Here is a 26,637-nt window from a genome sequence, read left to right as displayed (position 1 = left end):
ATATCACTTTAACTTTGCCTCAGTTTCCTCAGCTGCAAAATGGTGATAATAGTAGCACCTATTTCCTAGGGTTGCTGTGAATATCAAATGAGATAATATCTATAAAGTATTTAACACAGTGTTTGGGACATAGTAGGTCCTATATAAAAATGCTAGACTGTTGGAGTCAGTAGGACCTGAGTTCAAATCCTCCCTCACATGCTTACTAACTATAGGACCCTTGGTAAGTGATTTAATCTTTCAGGCTCAGTTACCTCATCCGCAAAATGAAGATAATAAGAATAGCATCTACCACAAAGGGCTGTTGTAAGGATCAAACAAAATAACATGTAAAGCATCTGACAAATGTTAAAGAGCTACATCAATGCTAGCTGTCATCATTATTCATCCATTTTACCTGGACCCTCCGTAGATGGGCCACTCGCTCTTCTATAGCATTCTGTAAGGAAGAGGGAGCTTGCAAGATCTCCTGGTGATTGTCCATCAGAAATGTCACTAATCTGGCAGCTAACAGCTCATCCAAATCGACTTCATCCTTGGAGCACAGGATACAATGTGAAAACGTCTGAACCATCTGGAAGGGAAAGAAAAGAAGGTGGTAAAGAGGAAAAACAGATAGTGTTGCTTTGAGCTTAAACCACTGTAATGTAGATGGAGCACAACTGAATGTTCCAGGTTTTGTATCTACCTTACCAAATTCACAATAATGCATAATACACATTTTAACAGAAATTGATGGTTTTAGACACAGTCCTCTTTTTCGATTTTTGTCTACTGAAATGTTTTTGTGTCCGTTGATGATTGCCAAGTTCATGATTAAAATGAAAACTTTAAAAACATGAACAAGAAGGCATATCCCTGAACACCATACACTTCTAGCCAGACATATTTCAGACCCAGAGGGGCTGCTCCTCGTGCTCCAGCTGGTCTGAGATGAACATTTCATTTGTCTCAGAAAGGAAAAAAGACAGTTCATAAAAGACAGCACTTTAAAAAGGCAGTTCTTAAAAGCCCCCTCTTGTAAACTGCTTCAAGCCGCCTGTTAACAAATCTGAGAAATTGCAACCATCACCATGACCTGTATTTATGTAGCAGTTTTCCTTGAGTAGTTCAAGCTACTTTAGAGACATTAGCGAAATGATAGAGTATCCTTATGACATTAGGAGAAAACTGCTTAGCACGGCCTGAGTGCCCCAATAGTCACATTTCTGGGCACTCATTTTATTTTCTCCAAGAGCAATGCAATATATTCTGGATTCTCACTTGGCAAACTCCTGCTTAATGTAACTGTGGGCAGCTCACAAATAAGCACATTGGGTAATGAAATGATCTCTTTCAGCAGGGCCAGGAGTTAGAATTACTATAATACTGAGTACCAACCTGTGTAGTGTTCCTTGTAGAAAAATCTACCCTTCCTGAGCTGCTCTTTTCCTAAGATACTTTTGTCTCCAATGGGTCCCTTGGGAAGGCACAGATGGTTGATTAAAGGCTGTGTGTGTGTGTGTGTGTGTGTGTGTGTCTAAAATGGGTGCAAGAAAGAGGAAGAAGTTAGGAAAAGGTAGCTTACCAGTGCTCATACAATAAGGTGTTTAATAAATGTTTGTTGATCATTTGATTCGTTCCTTCATATGGGTATGATTCTTTCAAAGCTCCACATAAAAGCACTACAATTATCCATTGTACATAATGTTACTTCTTGAATTTCCTCAGATGCTCATGAAGAATAGCAGGAGTACTCAAGGCTCTCCCTTACCACCTGAAATGGCTCTATATTTCACCCTTTGAGAAGCAATTGGATGGAGCAGTAGAAGAGCACCAGGAAGGTTCATCTTGATAAGTTCAAATCCAGCCTCAGACACTTACTAGCTATGTGACCCTGGGCAAGTCACTTAACCTTGTTTGCCTCAGTTTCCTTATCAGTAAAATCAAGGAGTTGGACTAGATGGTCTCTGAGTTTCCTTGTGTCTCTAATTCAATAATTCTATGTTCTAAGGGGAAAGGATTTTTTAAAATGTTTTTTTCAAAATGACCAGAAAGCATGAGGTCAATGACTTATCCAAGGCAGCCTGAACCCACATCCTGATGTATGATTTGGAGCTATGTCCAGTGCATAATTCACCTAAACAGACTACAAGAACTAAGGAGGAATGAGGAACCAGAATGGAAAAAAACAACACTCAAAACAGGGAAGAGAAGGGAAATGCAGGAAGGGGAAGATAAGTAAGTCATTCTCAGAATGATGTGGAACTTCGTTCTTTCCTCCTGCTCTCAGGAGAACTAGGAAGAATAGAAAAGATGATGAAATTGAAGTGGGGTGAGAGGGAATAGGAAAAAAAACTCATAACCAGTCATGTAGATAGGAAGAAAAACAGGTGAGAAGAGGTTCCTAGAGCACACACCCAACAATTTTTCACGAGGAAGAAAAGGGAGAAGGGAAGGGGTCTGTGATGCAAGAGACCAGAAGGAACACCACCATGGGAACTGATGGGAAGAACACTTGCTATGGAGTCAGAGGAGCCAGGTTTGAATCCCAGCTCTTTCACATACTACGACTTAAGTAACCCTGAGTCCATCACTTAAGGTGTACATCACTGGGGCTGAGTACCCACATCTGGACAATAAAGTTGTTGTTGTTGCTGTTTGGTCCTTTTCAGTTGTGTCTCTTTGTGATCCCATTTGGGATTTTCTTGACAAATATAATGGAATGGTTTGTCATTTCCTTCTCCAGCTCTTTTTGCAGATGAGGAAACTGAGGCAGACAGGGTGAAGTGACTTGCTCAGAATCATATAGCTAGTGTCTGACATCAGATTTGAACACAGGAAGATGAATCTTCCTGGCTCCAGGCCTGGCACTCAATGCACTGCACTCCCTAGGTATAAAATTTTAAATGAGAGGGCTGCATCAATTGTGAAATAGACTAACAAATTATGATCCATGAATGTAATGGTATGCTACTGTGATGTGAGAAATGATGAAGGGAACAGTTTCAGAGAAACCAAGGAAGACTTGTATGAACTGATGCAGAGTGAAGTGAAAAGATCAAGTTGAACAATTTATATAATAACAACAGTAGTTTTAAAGACAACTTTGAAATTCTTAAGAACTCTGATCAATGCAATTACTAAGTGAGTTTTCATGGGTCTTATGATGAAATATGCTACCTACCTCCTGACAAAGAGATGGAGGACTCAGGATACAGACTGTACAAAGTATTATTTGGACAGGGCTAATACAGGAATTTGTGTTGCTTGGCAATGTATATTTATTACAAAGTCTTTGTTTTTCTTTCTTGTTCAGTGGGAAAGAGGGGGTTAGTGAGAGGGAGAGAAAAATATTTTCTAATTGAAAAAATAATTTAATATAAAAAATAACAAAACGAAGGGATTGGACTCAATGAACTCTGAAATCTAAATGATTTAGCCTAATATCCTCATGGCTATTATTTGGAGTAGAATAGAAAAAGAAAATTAAGGTTTACATGCAGTAGCTAAGATCAAACTTAACAGGCAGTGTCCAGACATCCTCTCATCAAAAATAAGAAAAGTGATTCTTTTTCCTATTTCTTTGTTCAGTGTTGCTAGCGTTTTTTGTTGTTCTCAGGTTGCTAAAAGAAGACAATAATTTCAGAAGGGGAAGCAGGACAAGACAGTATATTTGTTGGGGAACTGAATAGCTTTAAAAATCTCATTTGTATGCTTGCAACAAACATAAAGTTGTCTAGTATGAAGCTATAATTCTGTATGATACGACTTCCTATCTGACACATTGCAAATCAAGTCTTATCTTAAAGAGATGTTTGTGTGTAGGAGAAAGACAACAGGGAGAGATAGCTGGGTCTGCTTCTGTCTCCTTGATGTAGGTAAAAGAAAGCTAAAACTGATAAAATGCCCTTTTTTGGAGGGGGGTGGGTAGAGCATCTCGTGGGCCAATCCATTCCTGTACTCTATCTTTCCCCATCAGTCCAGGCTCCATGCTCCGTCTCTCAAATCCATTATATCTGGTAAGAGATGGGGCACTATCAATTCCTCATGTAGCCCCTTTCCTTTGATCTAGGGGAGGGAGGGAACTTTTTATGGGAGCTGAACCCTTCATGGTCTTTATGTATCAAAGTAAGAACTAGTTCTGCTAAGTGGAAAGCTGCTACTTACTAACATTGATAAACTAAGTGTACTCTTAGACCCCACTTTCCTCTTAATCGAGTACCTTATAGAAGGAAAACGGCAACTACCTGATTCATTTCTGCTTCATGGTGGAGTATATGTACAAGAAGAAGAGAGAGATGGGGAGTGTGAAAAGTACTTTAAACAAGCCAGCTATTTCTATGTAGCTTCATTTCCTTGACTTACCTAATAAATACTAGTAATTTGCACGCATTTAAAAATATCCAAATTATGTTAGGCCTGTGAGACCAACATACCAGAGTACGGGTGCCAAGGCCATCACAAAGTGGTGGCATCTCCTTGTTTAGGCAGATCTTCGCCATCATCCTAATCAACAGTTGTAACTTTCTCCGATTTTCAGGAGGCAGGAGGAGACAGCAAATCTGAAATGCTTCAATAGCAATTTTCTCTTTCTGTAACAAACCTAGTTTTAAAAAATAATAATTTTAAACACCTAAAACCCACTTGGCTCTGCTACTTTTACATATGTATAAGATACATTATATTGTTTAAATGACACAGAACCTTACTTTAACCTCCATGCCCTGTTATGTAGCTGGATTTCCTACTGTCATCTGAAGCTCAACATGGCAGACATCCTGCCAACCCATCTGACCCCAAACCCAGAATATTGGTACTTGATACATCCTCACCCTTTACATTCTGCATCCAATAACACCTTTTGTGGACTGAGATTCATGAGTTTATTTGTGTAGGGAACTCCCTACATGGAAACTCCTTCCACTAAAACAAATGGGCAACTTTTTGGTAATGTACAGTCTTTAAGAGTCTCCTGGTGGTAAACTGAAAGTCAGTCAGCCAATAAACATTTATTAAGCACCTACTATGTGCCAGGCATTGTTCTAAGTGAAAATGATACAAAGATAGGAAAAAGATGGTCCCTGCTTTCAAGGAGCTCACAGTCTAATGAGGGAGACAATATGAAAACAACTATGTACAAACAAGATAGAATATAAGATAAATTGAAGATAATCAATAGAGGGAAGATACTAGCATTAGGAGAAATCTGGAAAGGCTTCTTGTAGAAGGTGGAAGTTTAGCTGGGACTTGAAGAAAGCTAGAGAATCCAGGAGGCAGAGATGAGGAGAGAGAGCATCCCAAACAAGGGGAGCAGCCAGAGAAGATGCCCAGGGTCCAGAGATGGTATGTCTTGTTCTACAAAAGAGAAAGCCAGTTCTACCAGATCACAGAGTACGTGGCAGGCCGTAAGGTATAAGACTGGAACGGGGGTGGAGGAGGAGGTTAATCAAGGCTTTGAATGTTAAACAACTTTATATTTGATCCTGGAAGTGATAGGAAGCAAGTGGAGTTCATTAAACTTAGAAAAACATGGATAAACATAGGAAATAATGAAGTATGAAATGGGAAGAACCATGAGAATGGTCTATACAGTAACAGAAATAATGTTTTAAGAACAACTTTGAGCAAATAACTCATTTGGACGATTATAAATACCCAATTTTAACTATAAGGACATATGAAGGAAGACACTATCAGCATCCAGAGAAAGAACTGATAGATGTATGTATAAAATGGTTTTACATACACACACATTTATGTCTAATGGTAGTCAGTCTAATGGCTGGAGGTTATGGGGGGGAAGGAAAAAAAAGCAATTTACATGATAATTATATATTTAAAAGGTATAGCAAGTTGTACATAATAGATTTGTAGTTTCATGTGCAATCATCTTCCCCCCACCCCCCAGGGCAATGAGGGTTAAGTGACTTGCCCAGGGTCACACAGCTAGTAAGTGTCAAGTGTCTGAGGCCAGATTTGAACTCAGGTGCTCCTGAATCCAGGGCTGGTACTTTACCCACTGTGCCACCTAGCTGACCCATGCAATAATTTGTTTTTAATTATACTGTTATATAAATGCTTGGTTTATTCCATAAAAGGTAAATAAATAAATGGGGTGGGGAGAAACTTGTCCTTGATAGCTAGGCAAATGTGTATCAGATAGGATTTCAGTCCAGGTCTTCCTGACTCTAAAGCTTGATCCCTCCACGCACTGTTGCTACGCTGCCTCCCTGCCAACTTTGCTAATTTCTTTATAAATAACACCTCTCAAATACTATTTAATTTCTATTTGTAAAGTTATTCTTTTCTTACACCGTGAATGCTAATTTAATTATATGATACCCCGGTGTCTCTTCAAATCAAGTATAAAGTCCTCCATTAGACTACAGTTCCAATGTTTCTGATAAAGGCCTCATCTCTAAAATATATAGGGAACTAAATCAAATTTCAAAGAATGAAAATCATTCCCCAATTGAGAAATGGTCAAAGGATATGAACAAGAAGTTTTCAGATGAAGAAATCAAAGCTATCTATTACCATATTTTTTAAAATGCTCTAAATCACTATTGATTACAGAAATGCAAATTAAAACAACTCTGAGGTACTACCTCACACCTATCAGACTGGCCAATATGACAAAAAAATAAAATAATGAATGTTGGAGAGTTGTGGGAAAATTGGAACATTAATGCATTGTTGGTGGGAGTTGTGAACTGATCCAACCATTCTGGAGAGCAATTTGGAACTATGCCAAAAGGGGTATGGGGCTGTGCATGCCCTTTGAGCCAGTAATACCATTACTAGGTCTGTATCCCAAGGAGATTATAAAAAAGGGAAAAGGACCCACATGTACAAAAATATTTATACTCTTTTTGTGGTGACACAGAATTGGAAATCAAGGGAATGACCATCAATTGGGGAATGGCTGAACAAGTTGTGGTATATGAATATAATGGAATACTATTGAGCCATAAGAAATGACGAGCAGGAAGATTTCCGAAAAACCTGGAAAGATTTAAGTGGACTGATGCTTAGTGACACGAGCAGAACCAGGAGAACATTGTACACAGTAACAGCAACATTGTATAATGATCAACTATGATAGACTTAACTCTTCTCAGCAATACAATGATCCAAGACAAATTCCAAAGGACTAATGATGAAGCATACTATCCACCTCTAAAGAAAGAACTGTGGAATCTGGATGATGAACCATACTGTTTCTACTTTTTTTCTGTGTTTTTTTAAGGTTTTTCCCTTTTATTCTGATTCTCCTTTCACAGTATGACTAATCCAGAAATATGTTTAATGTGCTTGTACATATATAACCTATATCAGATTGCTTGCTGTCTTGGGGAGGGGAAAGGGAGAAAAATTTGGAACTGGAACTCTTATAAAAACAAATGTTGAAAGCTATCTTTACATGTAACTGGAAAATAATAAAATACTTTTATGAGACTACTGCTCCATGAGAGCAAGAACTTTTTGTTTTGCCTTTCTTTTTATCCCTAACACTGACACTGTGCCTGGAAGATGGTCGTTGCTTAAGAAATGCTAACTAAAAAAAAGAAAGAAAGAAAGGAAAAAAAAGAAATGCTAACTGATTAATTATACTGGACTTCTAACACCATACTCTAATCTAGCACACCTGTCTTCAAACATGCCCGTAGCTACTCCCTTTGTACTTGCAAAATGTCCATGCTGAATAGTTTCCTTCTCCCACTAGTCTTGCCACTGAAAGCAAAGGAAACTTCTGATGAATTTTGTAAATCTCATAGTACTGGTCTTCACTTCCATCCCAACACTTAGCTTCTCCTTCCTCTTGCCCCTTACTATGTGCAGTGATGGTAGGAACCTCTTCTCCCTCCCCCCAACAAAGGCCCTGCTATATATAGGCTCTAGCTGAGCAAAGACCCTGCCCTGGCCCCAGGACATATCACCAATGACCTTGATCTGGGAAAGGCTCATTTCCCATCAGATTGTTGTTCATCCTTTTTGTTACTTCATTTTGATCCCCTCTCATCTCCCTCCCAATCTTCCCATCAGCTATAGGATGCAAAGCAGAAGTCACCACTCCAGTCAAAGCAAAAATTAACTTTATATAAAAGTACAAAATGAGAAATATATAGAGAGCAGATTGTCTGAAAAAAGATCCAAGGATTTTAGTGAACTGCAGGCTCCCTATGAGTCATTAGTGTGATGTGACAGACAAACGACTAAATCAAGGCTATATTAAGAGAACTCCCAAGAACAGAGAGGTGAGAGCCCCACTCTGCTCTGAACTGGGAGGAACACACTTAGAGTACTGTGTTGAATTCTGGATGGCACACTTCAGGAGTGACATTGATAAGCTGAAGTGCCCAGAAGAAGGCAACCAGGATGAGCCTGTGTCATATGAGGGTCAGCTGAAGGAACTGAGGATGCTAAGTGGCAAAACAGGATACAGTTGTGTTCAAGGATTTCTGGAGCTGTGATATGGAAAATGTTATTTTCTTTTAGTCTTAGAGGGCAAAACCAGGAAAAACAAGTGGACACACAAGAAGCAAACTTGAGCGGGACATCAGAAAACACTTCCCTGAATGGAAGTGGAAGTTTTGCTAAGTAGTGAGCTCTCTCATTGTAGGGACTCAATGCAGAGGGCTGATGAACACTTGTTGGAGATGTAGTAGGGATTCATGGTAGGTTAGAGGTTGGACTACATGGTGCTGCTTTCCAACTCTTCCTGTGTCAGATGAGATGTATGGGGTGGGAAAGTGAGAGAGAAGGAAGAATCAAACTTCTTAGCCAGGGTGATTTTCAGAAGCCTGGAACAATACCATGGATCCTAGGAAAGAGAGACAAAAGAAATCTATGGGAGTACTCAATTCCCCAGGCAGATTTTAAAGCTTCAGGAAGTCGACTCAAAGCTAGTGCTTGTCAGGTTGGAAGGAAAAAAAAAAAAAAGCCTGAGAGAAGTGATCAAGAGAGCGTGGAGGAAGGGCTAGCCACCAAGGTGAGAGTGTTCCTGGTCTTATGCTACAGAAAATTTGGAACATGAGATTGGAGAGTTTCTTGTGAGGAAAACTCTCTACAAGGCAAAATTGCTTGTTAATTCTCTCCCTCCCCTGTGAAAAGAAGAAGAAGAAGAAGAACTAGAAGGAGTATTATTATTATTATTATTATTATTATTATTATTATTATTATTATTATTATTATTATTACTATAACAATAAAACCTAGCATTTGTATAACATTTTAAAGATTGCAAAGCACTTTATAAATATTATATTTGATCTGCACAATAACCCTAAGAAAGTAGGTGTTATTAGTATCCCCACGTATGCGGAAGGAGAAACTGAGGCAAACAGAGGTTAAGTGACTTGCTCAGGATCACACATCTGAGGCATGATTTTAACTCAGGGCAATATGATTACAAATTCAGCACTCTATCCACAGTACCACCTAGCTTCCTTAAAGAACTGCAATGTATCTGTGCAGGATCAGATTCTGTCTCCCACAGTGTATCTGAATCATAAGTGTGTGAGTTCCTCCTAGTTTCATTTTAGGAAAGATAGTGCCCCCTGAGACATAGGGTGATGTAGAACATATGACTCAATCAATCGATAAACATTTATTAAGTACCTACTATGTACCAAGCACTATATTAAGCACTGGGAAACAAAAAGAGACATAACACAGTTCCTGCACTCAAGGAGTTTACAGTCTAATAAGGGAGACAACAAGTAAACAAATAAATGCAAAGCAAGTTAAATAAAGACAAATAGGAAATAATTGACAGAAGGAAGACAATAAAATTAAGAGGCTCCCAGTAAAAGATGTCATTTTAGTTGGGACCTAAAAGAAGCCAGGGAGGTCAGTATTTAGAGCAGAGGAGGGAAAATGTTGCAGGCATGGGGGAGAGGGGGGACAGCCAGAGAGAATGATGGGAGCCAAGTCTTGGTCATGGAATAGTCAGGAGGCCCTGTTCCCTGGACTGAAGAGTACACAGTAGGGAGTAAGGTGTTAGAAGGCTGGAAAAGTAGGAGGGGGACTAGGTTATGGAGGGCTTTAAATGCCAAATAGAGTATTCTATATTTTATTCTGGAAGCAATAAAAAGTCAATGGGATTTTTTAAATAGGGAGGTGACATGAAAATCACTTTAGTGGTTAAATGGAGGAGGGATTGGAGTCCAGGGGGATTTGAGGCAGGTAGGCGTGAGGTAATGGGGCCAAACTAGTGAGGTTACAGTGGCAGATGAGAGAATGGGGAGTTTTTGAGAGATGTTGCAAAAGTGAAATCAACAGGCCTTGACTTTGGATATATGGGATGAGAGACGGTGAGGAGTCCGGGACAACTGGGTTGTGAGCCTGAGTGTTGCCCCTCCACAGGAAAAGGGAAGGTAAAATGGGATTAGGGTGTAGGAGGAAAGATGATGAGTTCTGTTTTGGATATATTGAATTTAAGGTGGCCCTTGCAATCCAGTTTGAGATGTCTGAAAGGCAGCTGGAGATGTGAGATTGGAGGTCAGCAAAGAGAAGGTAGATTTGAGAATCATCTGCATAGATGGTAATTAAATCCATGGAAGGTGATGAGATCACCAAGTGAACTAGTATAGAGGGAAAGGAGAAGTAGACTCAGGACAGAACCCTGAGGGACACCTATGGGTGGAGGGCATGATCTGGAGGAGGATCCAGTAAAGGAGACAGAAAAGGAGAGGTCAAGGGGCAGCTAGGTGGCGCAGTGGATAAAGCACCAGCCCTGGATTCAGGAGTACCTGAGTTCAAATCCGGCCTCAGCCACTTGACACTTACTAGCTGTGTGACCCTGGGCAAGTCACTTAACCCCCATTGCCCCGAAAAAAAGGAGAGGTCAGAGAGGTAGGAGGAGAACCAACAGAAAGAGGTGTCCCCAAACCTAGAGAGAAGAGAGTATCAAGGAGAGAGGAATCAGTGGTGGCAAAGGGGGCAGAGAGGTCAAGAAGGATGAGGACTGAGAAAAGGCCGTTGGATCTGGCAACTTAGAGATCATTAGTAACTTTGGAGAAAGAAGTTTTGGTGGGATGATAAGGTCGGAATCCATACTGTAAGGGGTTAGAGAGAGAGAGTGGGAGGAGAGAAAGCAAAGGCAAGTTTTTTAGACAGTCTTTTCAAGGAGTTTACCTATAATGGGCAGAAGAGATAAAGGATGATGGTTAGCAGGGATGGAAGTTTCAAAGCAAGGGTCTTTTTCAGGATGGGGGAGAGAGGGAGAAATTGAAAATAAGTGAATGACGTGGGGTGACAGGCAGGCAGATCTGTCAGAGAAGACAAGATAGAATGGGATCACTTGAACAAGTAAGAGGGTTCGACTTGGTAAGGAGTAAGGTCATTTCATCCTGTGAGACAGGAGTAAAGGACAAGATAGTGGCAGAAGGTACCTGAGTGATAAAAGATAAATAAGAGGAGAGAAGAGGGAGTTCACAGTGAATGGCTTCAAATTTTTCTGTAAAATATGAGGCAAGATAGGGCAGCTAGGTGGCACAGTGGATGGAACGCCGGCCCTGGATTCGAGGGGACCTGAGTTCGGGTCTGGCCTCAGACACTTGACACTTGCTGACTGTGTGACCCTGGCCAAGTCACTTGACCCCCATTGCCCCACAAAAAAATAAAAAAATAAATATATATATATATATATATATATATATATATATATATATGAGGCAAGGTTCTCAGCTAAGAGAGTGGGGTCAGGGAGAGGCAGGGGAGGTTGGAGGAGGAATGAAAAGGTTTGGAAGAGCCAAAGTGGAGAATGGGACAGTGAGTTGATAAGGGAGATATAGTAGGATTGTCTGACAGCAATCAGGGCTCATTTGAGTTTGTATAATATAAATCTGTAGTGGACCCAGTCAGAACAGTTGCATGATTCTCTCCATCCTTGTTTAGCAGAGAGTGGTATGGGAGAGGTAGCAAATGGTGGGAGTGAGCCAAGGCTGAAGCTTAGCTTCAGTGATAGGATAAAGGGACTATGGATTTTAGAGAGGAGGATAGTGTAGAATTGAATTGGTTCAGGGCAGCTAGGCGGTGCAGTGGATAAACCACCAGCCCTGGATTCAGGAGGACCTGAGTTCAAATCCAACCTCAGACACTTGACATCTACTAGCTGTGTGACCTTGGACAAGTCACTAACCCTCATTGCCCTGCAAGATAGATAGATTGAAAGGAAGGAAGGAATAAAGAATAAAAGCTGTCTATGATATATGGATATGGCAACTGTAATGATAAAAGTGGAGAAAATAAGAGAGGAACAGGCTAGCTGTCCAGATGCTCAGGCTGATGCTCGTGGGTCCCAATGGTGTCCCACAGTCTAACCCTTGGCTTTAAAGGTTCAGCAACAGAGTATTATCAGTTCTCCCAAGATTGATCAGATTAATCATTCATGCTAGCAAAACTCACAAGAGATTCATTTAGATAGCATAGTGCCAATGTTTAAGTGAGAAACAGAACTACCAAGCAGTACAGAATCCTTCTGTCAGATAGTCTGCACATCCTCTCCCAGAAGGAAAGCCAACATGAGAAAGACTAACAGTACCAGAGGGTTACTTGGCAAACAATCAAAGGAAATGGAATTGGAAGGGTCACTGCCATCATGTTATGAATGACTAAGCATCTCCACTACATATACCCACACATCTACCCTTCATCTCCCACAATGGATCAGAGATTTAGAGCTGAGAGTGACCTTAGAGGTCACCGAGTCCTACCCCTTATTTTACAGATGAGAAAATTGAGGATCAGAGAGGTTAGTATTTTGTCCAAAGTCACACACATAGTAAGTAGCAAAGAAAGGATTTGAACTCTGGTCTCTTAACTCCAAGTATAACACTCAAATCTCAGCTCCCTTTCAGTTTCACCACTTTGTCTCTCAAAAATCCAGTGTCTACTCCCCACTAGATAGCTCTAGATGTCATAAAGATATATCAAACTCAAAAAGTACAAAATGGATCTAACTTCTTCCCCGTCCCACTCTGAACCTACCCCTCCTTGAAACTTCCCCATCTCTGATGAGGGCATCCCCGTCACTACTCAGGACCATACAATTGGAGCCATTCATCTCTTAGGCGTGGAATGCACTGCCTCCTCAGGTCTACCTATTAGACTTCTTTTTTTGTTTTTCAAAGCTCCTCAGTCAGGTCCCCCTTGATCCCTCCTGGCTAATAGTGCTATTTCATGTAGATTCCTTCTTCTTTCTTTTTCTTTCTTTCTTAGTCTTTCTTTCTCTTTCTCTCTTTCTTTCTCTTTCTCTCTCTTTTTCTTTCTCTTTTTCTTTCTCTCTCTCCCTTCCTTCCTTCCTTCCTTTCTATCTATCGATTATCTATCTATCTTTCATCTATCTATGTGTGTGTATAGATTTACATGGAATTGAATTACAGGGATCTAAAAATCAGCATTGAATATTCCTGTCATCTAGTCAAGAATAAACTATCAAATTTTTCATCATTGGCTCTTTTTCTAGACCATGAAAACTACCACCACCCTTCTCTTAGGACATTACTTCATGATAGACAAGTTACAAATAATTAGATCACAGCTTATCTTAAATATCACTTACATTTTAATCTCCATGACCAAAGACTTGGGAGACAGCCTGGTCCCATCAGCAATACATTGATAAATCATCTCTGAGGCTGGTATTACTTATGAAGCTAGTCAACTTATCCCTTCTTTATTGATTTTTATCTAGCTTCAAATTTTAGTGGTTTTCTTTCTGATTAGTTTCCCATATTCTCAGGGCCCACCCAATTGGCAGCTATAGTAAAAAAGTTGCTGTTTGTTCTTTGTTTTTGAAGAGCACCAGTGACATCACAGGTTGACTTGTGAGTTCATTGGATTTAAGTGAGACAGAGTTGCACAAAGTCATCAGCCTCACTAGCTCCTCCAGAGTCATTAAAGTCCAGTGGCAGGACAAAAGTCAGGACGACTAGAAATAGCCCAGGATGCAGTGAATGACCTTGGCCTTTTCAATGTCTGATCAAGCTCTAAGTGCTCCACCACACCTGCTTGAGCTGATGTCATGATGGCTGAAACAAGCTGTTCTCCTCTGCTGATTTTTTTTTTTTTAGTGAGGCAATTGGGGTTAAGTGACTTGCCCAGGGTCACACAGCTAGTAAGTGTTAAGTGTCTGAGGCCAGATTTGAACTCAGGTCCTCCTGACTCCAGGGCCCGTGCTCTATCCACTGTGCCATCTAGCTGCCCCATCTGCTGATTCTACTGGGAAGTCTTCACATGCTTGGGGTAGACATCCTCCTCACTCACAGACAGATTTGATGCCTGTCGGTAATCAACAGATAGCAAAAAGTATGGCATAGTAGAAAGAGCCATGGACTTGTAGTCAGGTTAGATCTGGGTTCAAATACTGCTTCTGACTCATGAGTGTCACCAACAGCAAGTCATGTCACTACTCTAATCCTCAAATTCCTAATCTTTGAAATGGGGGGAACACTATTTAATACAATCTACCCCACAGAGGGATTATGAAGATAAAAGATGATGCCTTTAAGACACTTAGAAATGGGCAGTAGCATTATATAAATGTAAGGTACTTTTTGTTATGATCAACCATAATGACCACTGTGTTTTATCTGTCATGGTCTATTTGTAAGACAAAGAAGAAGCTGAAAATAAACCTTAAAGCAGCAAAGCCCAGCCACTAAAATTGTCTTCTATAAGAGACTCGAGCAGCAATAAAAGCTGTATGGAACAATGAGCCAGGAGCATTTTCTGCAATGAGACTAGCCTCTGGTACTGAAATCATGACATAAAAATGGGTATGAAGTCTGGGAATGAGCAAAGGAAACAACAGGAAACTACTCAAAAATAAGCAGAAGAAAGCCACAAAGTGTCTAAAACTATCCAATTTCAGCATCAGTATTTTCTCTGAAGAAGAAAATTGGATGCCGCAGACCAAGGAGAAAAGGTGGGTCAGAAGGAGATGGCTCATTTTGTCTGTTCTCTGTGGCCCACCCATCCATCATTACACAGACCCAAGTCTTGTACTCCATCTTCCCCAATGCAGGAAATAAATCTGTTGTCTTGTATTACATCTTCACAATGGTAAAAAGAAGAGGGAAAAGATTATAAAGACCAACAGCCAACTTTACAGAAAGCAGCAACTACATGGAATTAATTACATATGGCGGGGGCGGGGGTAGTTTTGCTGCAGACAAGAGCATCAGAATCACTCTAAGTTTGTCAAAAGCTAGCCAAAAGAAGCGCTATCACCAGAGCGGAAGACAGCCAAGAGGGCTTTGATAGAGAGCTTTTCCTTTAAGGATGAGAGAAGAATAAAGAGATACTCAAATAGCAGGCTTGGCTAGACATGACAGCTCTCCCAAATGGTGAACAGGATAATCCTGGAATTAAAATAATTTACATGAGAACACATTAGAGTGAGCAAAACACCATTTTGCACTCCAAGGCTCAGGGTAAAGATGAAAGCAACAATTCAAACAGTATTTCCACAACTACAGTGAAAACTAAGTATTTTTAAATGTATAAGCAGGGAAGAGTCATTTTCTTACTTATGGGGGGCAGGGGGGAAATGAGGTTGGTTGGGAGTCCTAAATGAAAGGAAGGCAAGGGATGAACCCTGTTGGTTTCTCTAATTTCCTTTTAAAATAATAATAATGAAAGAGCGGGTTTCTGGAGCCTCTCAAAGGAATCTGGGGGCACTAATGACACATAAAACATATGGATCAGAAAAAAGCAGGTGAAGAGATCCTTCTCTTATGAAGGAATTTTTGAAGGTTAACTCCTGAGTGACATCAGCATTTCCAGGCTAATTCCTAACTCTTCACCTACATAACACTTTAGTCCTCTTTACATTCTTTAAGGCATTTTTCACACATGTTGATTCAACATAGACCAAGAACCACACTGTTATAGATAGAAATATAAAATTTCCAGAATTATTGACTACATTTTGAAAACCCTTATCTAGTCAAAATTGGAAACTAAATGGCAAGTCTTACTGGAGAATGGCTAAACAAACTGTGGTATAGAAATGAAATGGAATATTATTGTACCAAAAGAAATGATGCAATAGACAACTTTTGAGGAAAATGGAAAGATCTCTATGAACTAATGCTGAGTGATCTGGACAAAACTAGAACAATTTATACAACATTATTGGGGGGGGGGGCCTGGAAATGTTTATAAGAACTCTGCTTATCACAGTGATAAGTCACAAATTCAAAAGAATGAAGATAAAACATGCCACCTATTCCCTGACAGGAAAATGAGAATCTTAAAATGCTGAAAGACTTATTTTTGAACATTGCTAATGTAGGAATTTATTTTAACAGAAATTGTAGATTTGTATTGAATACTTTGTTGTTGTTTTTAATTTGATTATTGGGGAAGGAAGGAGTAAGAGGGAATAATAGATTAATTAAAAAAAACTTATCAAAAAACTTCTTGGGGGCAGCTAGGTAGCACAGTGGATAAAGCATCGGCCCTGGATTCAGGAGGACTTGAGTTCAAATCCAGCCTCAGACACTTGACACTTACTAGCTGTGTGACCCTGGGCAAGTCACTTAACCCTAATTGCCTCACCCCCCCCAAAAAAAAAACTTCTTCCCTTTCTTTCTGCTTCCCCTCCCCTTCTTTTCCAGTGGTGGTTTAGGGGGTACTAGCTAAAAATTTGATGAGTTGGTTGAATGATATATATTGCGATAAATTTCCATACAGTTTATGGACCTAAAATCTATGATTATTTAACAATATAAAATCACATTATGTACAATTTGGTTTACAAATAAAGTTAGTCTATTTGACATATTCACGTATCAAATAATAACTTATTTAGACAAATTACAAATATATTAATTAAATTTACCTATAATTGATTATTGTTATAAAAAAGATAATTGTTATAAAAAAAAGAGCTACAAATTGAACTCTAGGATCATGGATTTAGAAACCGGAGAAACCTTAGAGATCATGGAATCCAATCCTCATTTTACACCTGAGGAAAGTGAGGCCCAAGGAGGATAAGTGACTTACTCAAGGTAAAATATTGAGTAATTATTCCCTAGGAGGGGTTTATTCCTGCCCCTGTACTCTATTTATACTATGCTGCCTCAAATTCTGTCATTTTGTCAGAAGCAAAAATTTTAAATCAAAGAAAATATCAATATTATATTAAACAAAATAAATTAACATTTTTATGGATTCAATATTCTCCATAAAAATAAAATAGAATCCCCCCCAAAGAATTAATGATCAGAATGGGGGAAAAATCAATCAATCAACATAAGTTTTACAACGTGAAACTTTATCCAATGTCAGTTTCAATTTCTGAGCTTTTCTTTAACAACTCCTGAGAAGCTTTATTTTTATGTTCACAGATATCTGAAAACTAAGTTTATTTGCCCTTCACACATTATTCCACTTCTTGATTTAATTTATATCCAAACACAGACCAAGCTCTTTAACCTACTGCAGAATATGGATGAAAGTGAAGCAAGGAGCTAAGGGTCAAAGAGACTTACCAATGGGGCTAAGCTATACAAGGGTGGGGCATGCTTGTCAATTCTAATCCAGTACCATTTTAAAGTATCTTTTCAACAGAAAGTTTGAAATGTGGCCCCAGTTTCATCATCCAGCCAAATACCAAAGCAATGACAACATCAGTTTAGATATCTGTTTCTGAATTTTGGCTATGTGGGATGTACAACACTGTATATTGGCCAACAACAACAAAAATCCCATTTCTTTTTCTTTCTTTCTTTTTTTGGCAAGGCAATGGAGGTTAAGTGACTTGCCCAGGGTCACACAGCTAGTAGGTGTCAAGTGTCTGAGGCTGGACTTGAACTCAGGTACTCCTGAATCCAGGGCTGGTGCTTTATCCACTGCGCCACCTAGATGCTCCCCAAAATCCCATTTCTTAATGAAATCTTCCTCGAGTCTCTTCTACAGTCACAAGCAGATTCTCAATAACAGGGGATTTTATTTGCTTCATTTGGTAAAGGATGTCTGACAAAAGCAGACTGAATCAATAGATGGTGAAGAAATTTACTTTAAAATCTTCTGAGTTTAGCTTCAGTACTACATGGATGGAAGGAAGGATAAAGGAATAAGAAATAATATTTCATTTGATCCTCTAAACAACTTTGTGAATTAATACCCCCATTTTATGATTGAGGAAACTGAGGCAAACTGAGGTTAGATCTGAACTCAGGTCATCATCATTATCATAGAGCTTTTATATAGGGCTTACTATGTGCAAGGCACTGTGATAAATACTTAACAATTATTCTCTCATTTGATCCTCACAGCAACCCTGTGAGGGAGGTGCTATTATTACCCCCATTTTACAGATGAAGAAACTGAGACAGAGATTAAGTGACTTGCCCAGGGTCACAAAGTTGGTAACTTTCTGAGGCCAGATTTGAATTCAGGTCTTCCTGACTCTAGGCCCAGTGCTCTAGCCACTATGCCACTAGCTTTTACGTAAAGTCATAGAGCTCTCTATCCTACATGTGTGTGACTTACTATTTCTTGAAGGGCACCTTGGTTTATCAGCCTTCTCTCAAAGGACAATACCACTCCAGACCATCAAGTTATTTTATTACAGCTTCAATGTCAACATTTCATTGCATGATATTACATTTTTTTTTATTTAATTCTTCAGCAGTCAGCCAATCAGCATTTATTAAGCACCTACTACGTTCCAGGCACTGCACTAAGTTCTGAGGATGCAAAGAAACGTAGCACTGTGGGCTAAGATACAAGTACCTTTTATATGTGCTAGAACTTCCATAGGGAAACTGAGACAGGCATTGGGCTTGAAGGCAAAAGACTTGGATTTGAGTGAAAGCTGGATTTACTAGCTGTGACCTTGGGCAAGTGATTTACTTGTTTGAGCCTCAGCATCCTAAGCTGCAAAATGAGCTAACATTTGTACTGCCTGTCTCACAGGACAGGGAGATCTGGGTTCAAATCTTTCCTCTGACTTATACCAGCTATGTGAGCCCAGCCTCTGGACCCTGACCTTCTCATTGCTCCAGGACAATCTCTTACATCAAGTTACAATTTAATTGCAGATCTGTACAGGTAGAAGACATTTTCTTACCAAGGAGTTCCCCTACACACAAAAGATATGAGGCACAGACCAAGAAGGAAAAATAAAGGGTGCTATTCCTTGTCTTTTGAAAATGGCAGGGGCAGCTAGGTGGTGCAATGGATAAAGCACCGGCCCTGGATTCAGGAGGACCTGAGTTCAAATCCAGCCTCAGACACTTAACACTTACTAGCTGTGTGACCCTGGGCAAGTCACTTAACCCCAATTGCCCTGCAAAAAAAAAAAAAAGAAAGAAAGAAAAGAAAATGGCAGTATCCCTAAAAGCATTTTAGACTTGTACACATGCTGGTCAATCAGTTATTGTTATCATATTATTTTGACTGAATAAAAACACTTGGGGGGAACTGGACACCTCTTTTTCTGATTTCGGGGATCGCAACTTTTTTGGACCTGGGAGGGACCCTTAGAGATGGAGATTTCCCTCAGGACGCATAACTAGTGGCAGAACCAGGTCTTCTGACTTAGGGCAGAGGGATACTAGTGAATCTAGACCCAAAAGTACCTGAATTATAGCCTTGACTATGCTACTGATGATTTGGGTGACTTTGGACAATTTATTTAACTACTGGGGACTACTGAGTTTATCTATCAAGTGAGGAGATTAGACAAGAGGACCTAAGGCTCTTTCAGTTCTAAATCCCATGATCCTATATTCTTTCCATCAATGAAATAAGAATAATTTAGTCTTATTCAAAGGAAGAAAAAAACGTAACGAAATAAACTACATAATCCGCCTGGGCAATCTTCTTCCAGTGGGGAAAGAACTCTGCATTTAGTTGGATCAGGAAAGGAAGCATTATAATTAAGTGCTCCTGTAAACTCTGTGACTACCTAAGACAGGAACAAAAACAAAAGAAATGGAAGTATGTAACTTTATTGTCAAAGCTTACACATCAAATTGGCCATAGTGACCATGTAAGTGGTTGGTCCAAATGGGGAAATAGTTTTGTTCCATCTGTACCAACCCTCCACAACGTGATCAGATTTTAAATTTCAAAGTCTCATGCACAAGATCAAATGTGTCTTTTTTTTCTTAACAAGCAAATCTGGGAGGTAATTATCATCCAGGTGCCAATTATTATCCTATTAACATTGGCAATGATAAAAAGAATTTAAGGGTCCCATACAGCTCTGAATGAACTGAGGCTGGAAATGAATGTCATACATACTGATATGGAGCATGAACAGCATCAAAGAAGGGAGAGTATGGTTGCTTGCTGGAGAGAGGCCTGTGAAAAGGCAGAACTTAACTATTCAATATTTATTTTGTTTCTGTTTTCCCTTCCAGGGAAGATGATCTCTGGTCTGGGAAGAGATGTTACAAAAATGATTTACAGTGAATAGAAACCAAAGATAAGTGATGAGGTCAGGCAGCATCTAATTGCCCTCCTTGAAGAGAAGTTATTAATGAATTATACCCTAGAGCCTGAAGGAAGTGGTAGATGTGAGCAATGAGCCAAAGAGGGTGATCTTAGAAAGACCTTGGAAAACCATTTAAGCAACACAGCAGGGCAAATATTGTCCTGTTTTCCAAAAATAGGAAGAAAATGAGGGTCTGCAAACCATCATTGAAAACTACAGAATGGTGAATTTGAATTTTATTCCTAGTCAAGTTTTAGAATGCATTATTAAGGAAGGGAAGCAGTGCTCACTAAAAACCTCATGAAAAACAAAGTAAAATCACATTTCTTTTTCTTTTTGTTAATAGTAACTGGAGTAGGGCAGCTAGGTGGCACAGTGGATAAAGCACTGGCCCTGGAGTCAGGAGGAGCTGAATTCAAATCCGGCCTCAGACACTTGACATTTACTAGCTGTGTGACTTTGGGCAAGTCACTTAACCCTCATTGCCCTGCCCCCCCCCAAAAAAAACCTAAGGGGTTACCTATATTTTCATTTACACTTTTCCTTAGCACTATAATACCCTTCTCTCCCTAATTCTCCATCCTTCACCCACCAGCCATTGAAATCCTACTTGTCTTAAACAAGTAGGACAAACATATCATATTCTTATATTAAAAGGAAGCTAGATGAAACAGCTTTGGTGTCAGGAAGACCTGAGTTTGAATCCTGTCTCAGGTACTTACTATGTGACCTTGAACAAGTCACTTAACCTCTGTCTATCTTGGGTTTCTCATCTGTAAAATGGGAATGATAATAGCACCTACCCCATAGGATTGTTATGAGACACAAATATAAAAAAAAAAATAGTAATTAGACTGGTAGACAAGGGAACTGCTATGGGGATGGGTATACTCAGATTTTAGCAAAGTATTTGACAAAAAAGTCTCTCATACTGTGCTTTCAGATAAGATGAAGAAATATGTTCTACAACTGTGAAAGACTTGGCTATTCTGATCAATATAAAGACAATTCCAAAGGACCTAATGATGAAAAAATGCTATCCATCTCCACAGAGATGAACTCAGTGCAAACTGAAACAACATAATTTTCTCATTTTCTTTATTTTTCTTGTTTTTTAAAAAAATATGGCTAACATAGAAATATGTTTTGCATTATTTCACATGTATAATTGACATCCTGTTATTTGCCTTCTCCATAGGTGGGGAAAGGGTGGGAGGGAGGGAGAGAATTTGGAACTCAGAATTTTAAAAAGAAAAGAATGTTTAAAAAAATAATAAATTTTTAAGAGACAAAAAAAGAAATATGATCTAAAGACAGATGGATTCAGAAATGATTGATGAGACTGAAAGGGTAATAATTAATGGGGCTCTAAGTTAACTTGGCAGGAGGTCAAAGCATCACACATCAGATCAGAGGATCATAGAGTTAGAGATAGAAGAGACCTTAGAGATCATAGAGCTCAGGAGTTCTTAACCTGGGATCTGGGAAGTTATATTTTAATATTTTTATAACTGTGTTTCAATATAATTATTTTCCTTTATAATCCTATGCATCTTATTTTACACATTTAAAAACATTATTCTGAGAAGGGATCCACAGGCTTCACTGGCCTGCCAAAGGGGGTTCATGACACAAAAAAGTTAAAAACCCCTGTTCTGGTTCTCATTTTACAGATAAATGAAGTGAGACCCAGGGAAATTAAGAGAGTTGTCCAAGGTCACACAGGTAGTGTCAAAGATGGGATCTAGTTGAATGACCCAAGAATTTTTGCAGGACCCTGTACTGGTCCAAAGTTTGATTAATAATATAGATGAAGGTATAAATGCCATGCTCATCAAATCTGATAATGCCATGAGTTTTGGGTAAATAGTTAACATGTTGGATAAGAGAGATCCAAAAAAGATTTTCACTGGTTAGAATGATGAGTTAGATGGAATAAAATCATGCTTAATAGGAATCAATAAGTTTTATATGAGAATTCAAAAAAATCCATTTCACAAATATGAAGGAGGTAACCAACAATTCCTATGAAAAAGACCTGGAGGTTTAGTTCAACATGTGTTGACAATGAGACATCAAAGCCAAAAACACAGGGGTGCTTCCCTAGACAGCATTAAGAAAAGCATTGATTTCATAATGAGGGCAGGAAAGAAGAAGTATTAGGCTGCCTACAAAACTGAAGGTCTACAGAGCTATTGTGCTAACCTCATTGTTGTATGCCTGTGAAACCTGGACAGTCTACCAGTGCCATGCCAGGAAAATGAATCATTTCCATTTGAATTGTGTTAGAAAAATTCTAAAGATCAACTGGCAAGATAAGGTGCTTTCTCAAGCTAAACTGCAAAACTTTCAAACTCTATTGCAGAAAGCACAACTCCGATTGGCTGACTACATTGCTCAAACACCTATCATAGGTTTGCCTAAAAGACTGTTTTAGGGAGAACTCACACAAGACAAACAGGCTCACATGGAGGTCATAAAAAATGATACGAGAACATTCTCAAGGTCTCTCTGAAGAACTTTGGAACTGATTGTATGACATGGGACACTTGGCAAAGGACCACCCAGCATAGCATTCCCACATCAAGGAAAGTGTTGTGTTCTATAAGCAGAGCAATATTGCAGTAGCTCAAATGTTTATGAGGACTATTTGTGCCCAACCTGCACAGAGCCTTCTGGGCTCATGTTGGTCTGATCATCCAAAGATGGGCATGCTACACCTTGACTAAAACACACAATTTGGTCCTCTCCAAGAAGGAAGGACAACAACCAAACAAACAAGAAATATGTCCACTATACTCGCCCCCATTCAGGCTATATCTTGAATGTTATCTTCAGTTCTGGGAACCACATTACAGAAAGGTCATAGACAAGACAACATTTGTCCACAAGAGGGCAAGCAGGAAGGCAAAAGGCTCATGCTGGGTATAGTTCAAGGAGAGTTAGCCAGGAAAAGACTTGAGGGAAAGTATGACCACTGTCTTCAAGTATCTGAAGGGTTGTAAAGTAGAATGGGGATTAGACTTGTTCTGCTAGGCCCCACAAGGCAGAACTAGGAACAATGGGTAGAAGGTGCAAAGAGGTAAATTTAGGCTTAATATAAGCAAAAAAATTCCTAAAAATTAAAGCCATATTCCAAAATGGAATGGACTACCTCAGGAAGCAGTAGGTGCCTACTTATTGGAATTCTTCAAACAGAAGTTAAGGACATGGTAGAAGGAAATGTTCATTGTTCATTCATAAAGCTCTTTTTAAATTTTTTTAATTTATGGAATAAAACGAGGATTTCCATAACATAGGATAATACAAAAATGATTGCACGTGAAACTGCAAATCTATTATATACAACTTGATATTCCTTTTAAATGTATAATAAAGTTACTGTGTAAATTTCTTTTTTTTCTTCCCCCCACTCAGATATGGCTACCATTAGACACAGATTTGTATCTATATATATGTAAAATCATTCTATAAAGCACTTTCTATAGTGGCAGACACTGTGCTAGGCACTGAGAACATCAAAAAGCTTATATTTTCTTTTTCTTTTTTTGGTGAGGGAACGCCTCACCAATGAGATCAGCATCTTTCTTTCTTTCATTCATTCATTCTTTCTTTCTTTTTGTGGGGCAATGAGGGTTAAGTGACTTGCCTAGGGTCACACAGCTAGTAAGTGTCAAGAGTCTGTGACCGCATTTGAACTCAGGTCCTCCTGAATCCAGGGCTGGTGCTTTATCTATTGAGCCACCTAGCTGCCCCAGCAACTTTTTAAAAATAACTTATAGTCTTAGAGAATAGCCTAGGCCAAGGAAAGAACCTTTATTTCTTTAGTCATTTCATCTTTCACCCACCCTCCAAACTTTATGATGTAAAAAGCTCTTAAAATGCTTATTTTATTCATGGATTGTTTTAAATGAAATGTGAGAAATAAGAAAACCATTTCCAGTTCGTAGCTAACCGAGATATTCCCTTGCTACTCTGCTATACTCCCAGATGTCTGGGACAGCTAAAGTTCCCACAATTTGGACACCCAACTTTCACTAAAAGAAAGTTTCTGGAAATGAAGAACTAGGAAAATTTAAAGGCAGTAAGTAGGGGGCTGTTTCTAGATTTCTTTGGTGAAGTTAAGTTCTTTTAAAAAGGGCTACATTTGGGGCAGCTAGGTGGTGCAGTGGATAGAGCACCAGCCCTGGAGTCAGGAGTACCTGAGTTCAAATCCAGCCTCAGACATTTAACACTTACTAGCTGTGTGACCCTGGGCAAGTCACTTAACCCTCATTGCCCCGGAAAAAAAAAATTTAGTTCCAAATTCTCTGCCTCCCTCCAGTTTCTCCCTCACCCATTAAGAAGGCAAACAGTATATCAATTATATATGTGAAGCCATGCAAAACGTATTTCCATATTAGTCATGTTGCACAGAGACAGAAAAAGACAGACAGACAGAAGAGATGGAGAACAGACAAATGAACTGGGCATGCAACAACAAAAACAAACTAGAAAAATAACAAAGTAAAAATTTCTAATTAAACATCAACATGGAAATCCTGAAAATCAAAGGAGAAATTAATAAAATTGAAAGTTTAAAAAATTGAACTAATAAATAAATCTAGGATCTGGTATTATGAGAAAACCAATAAAATAGATAAACCATTGGTTAATTTGATGTTAAAAAAAAGAAAGAAAACCAAATTGTCTGTATCAAAAATGAAAAGGGTGAATGCACCATCAATGAAGATAAAATGAAAGCAATTATTGGGAACTATTTTGCACAATTATATGCCAATAAAACTGACAATCTAAGTGAAGTGAATGAGTATTTATAAAAAGATACATTGCCAAGATTAACAGAAGAGGAAATAGAAGACTTAAATAACTTTATCTTAGAAAAAAATTGAACAAGCCATAAATAAGCTAAGAAAAAAATCTGCAGCATCAGATGAATTTACAAATGAATTCTAACAAAGATTTAAAGCATAATTCATTCCAATACTGTATAAACTGCTTGGGAAAAAAGTTAAAGAAATCCTACCAAACTTCTTTTATGACACAAATATATCTTTGAAAAGAGCTACTTGTTGGCCATTCTTATTCTTTCAATTTCTTTTTTTTTTATTGATATAGCTGAATAATAGTGTTGATAATGGACATCCTTGTGTTTTTAATAGGAATGAATACTGTATTTTGTCAAAAGCTTTTTTTTACAACTCTTGATATAATTATATTATTTTTGTTGGTTTTATTATTGACATGGTCAATTATGTTGATAGTTTTCCTAATATTGAATCAATCCTATATTCCTGGTATAAATCCCACCTGTTTATAGTGTATGACCTTTGTGATATATTGCTGTAATCTCCTTGATATTACTTTATTTAAATTTTTTGCATCAATATTCATTAAGAAAATTGGTCTATAGTTGTCTTTCTCTGTTTCTACTCTCCCTGGTTTAGCTATCACATGATCTTCATTTTCCTTTCTGTGAAGCTTCTTTAAGGGAATTCTTATCTTTAAAAAAAAAACATAGAGCAAATCACTAGTAAGAGAAATGCAAATCAAAACAATCCCAAAGTTTTACCTCATCTCCTGCAAATTGGTAAAAATGATAAAAAACATGGCAACAGTCAATGTTGTAGGGGATATGGAAAGATGGGAACTCTAATACTTTGTTGGTGGAATTGTGAAATAATGCAACCATTTTGGAAAGCATTTGGGATTATGCAAATAAAAGTAACTAAAATATCCATAACCTTTGAACTACAAACTCCTTATACTCCAAGGAAGCCATCAATAAGAAAAAAGTCCCTATACACTCTAAAATATTTATAGCATTCTTCATGATAGCTAATAATTGGAAACAAAGTAGATGACTATCAATTAGGGAATAACTAAATAAGTTGTGGTATATGAATGTAATAAAATATTACTCTGTTGTAAGAAATAAGGTATCATTAATACAGAGAAGCATGGAAAGATCTATATGAACTGATGCACAGTAAAGCAGGTAGAGCCAAGAAACCAATATATACAATGACGATAACAATTGAAGAACAATGGATAAAACAAATACACACCAAAAAAATGAAAAGTACATGCAACAAAATTATAAAGATCAAGTGTGACTCGAATAAAGAATATGAGAAGACATCCCTAACCCACTCCTTCATGGAGGTGGGAAGTCCGCAGTTATTACCCATTGT

The 26,637-nt window shown here is 38.6% G+C and overlaps 1 protein-coding gene across 3 annotated transcripts in view; it reads right to left on the bottom strand.

Moving 5' to 3' along the window:
* Nucleotides 1-26,637, bottom strand: part of DEPDC1B (DEP domain containing 1B) — a 117,749-nt gene that overhangs the window by 11,513 nt on the left and 79,599 nt on the right. For all 3 annotated transcript variants that reach the window (XM_043979197.1, XM_043979199.1, XM_043979198.1), the window contains exons 8-9: nucleotides 4,419-4,585; nucleotides 398-574 (exon numbers count right to left, since the gene is read on the bottom strand). In XM_043979197.1, the coding sequence (XP_043835132.1) occupies nucleotides 398-574; nucleotides 4,419-4,585 (344 nt within the window). The remainder of the gene's footprint in view (nucleotides 1-397; nucleotides 575-4,418; nucleotides 4,586-26,637) is intronic.

This window comes from Dromiciops gliroides, chromosome 1 (genome assembly GCF_019393635.1).
Source record: "Dromiciops gliroides isolate mDroGli1 chromosome 1, mDroGli1.pri, whole genome shotgun sequence".
Classification (NCBI taxonomy): Eukaryota; Metazoa; Chordata; class Mammalia; order Microbiotheria; family Microbiotheriidae; genus Dromiciops; species Dromiciops gliroides.
This window is presented reverse-complemented; position numbering and strand designations above follow the sequence as displayed.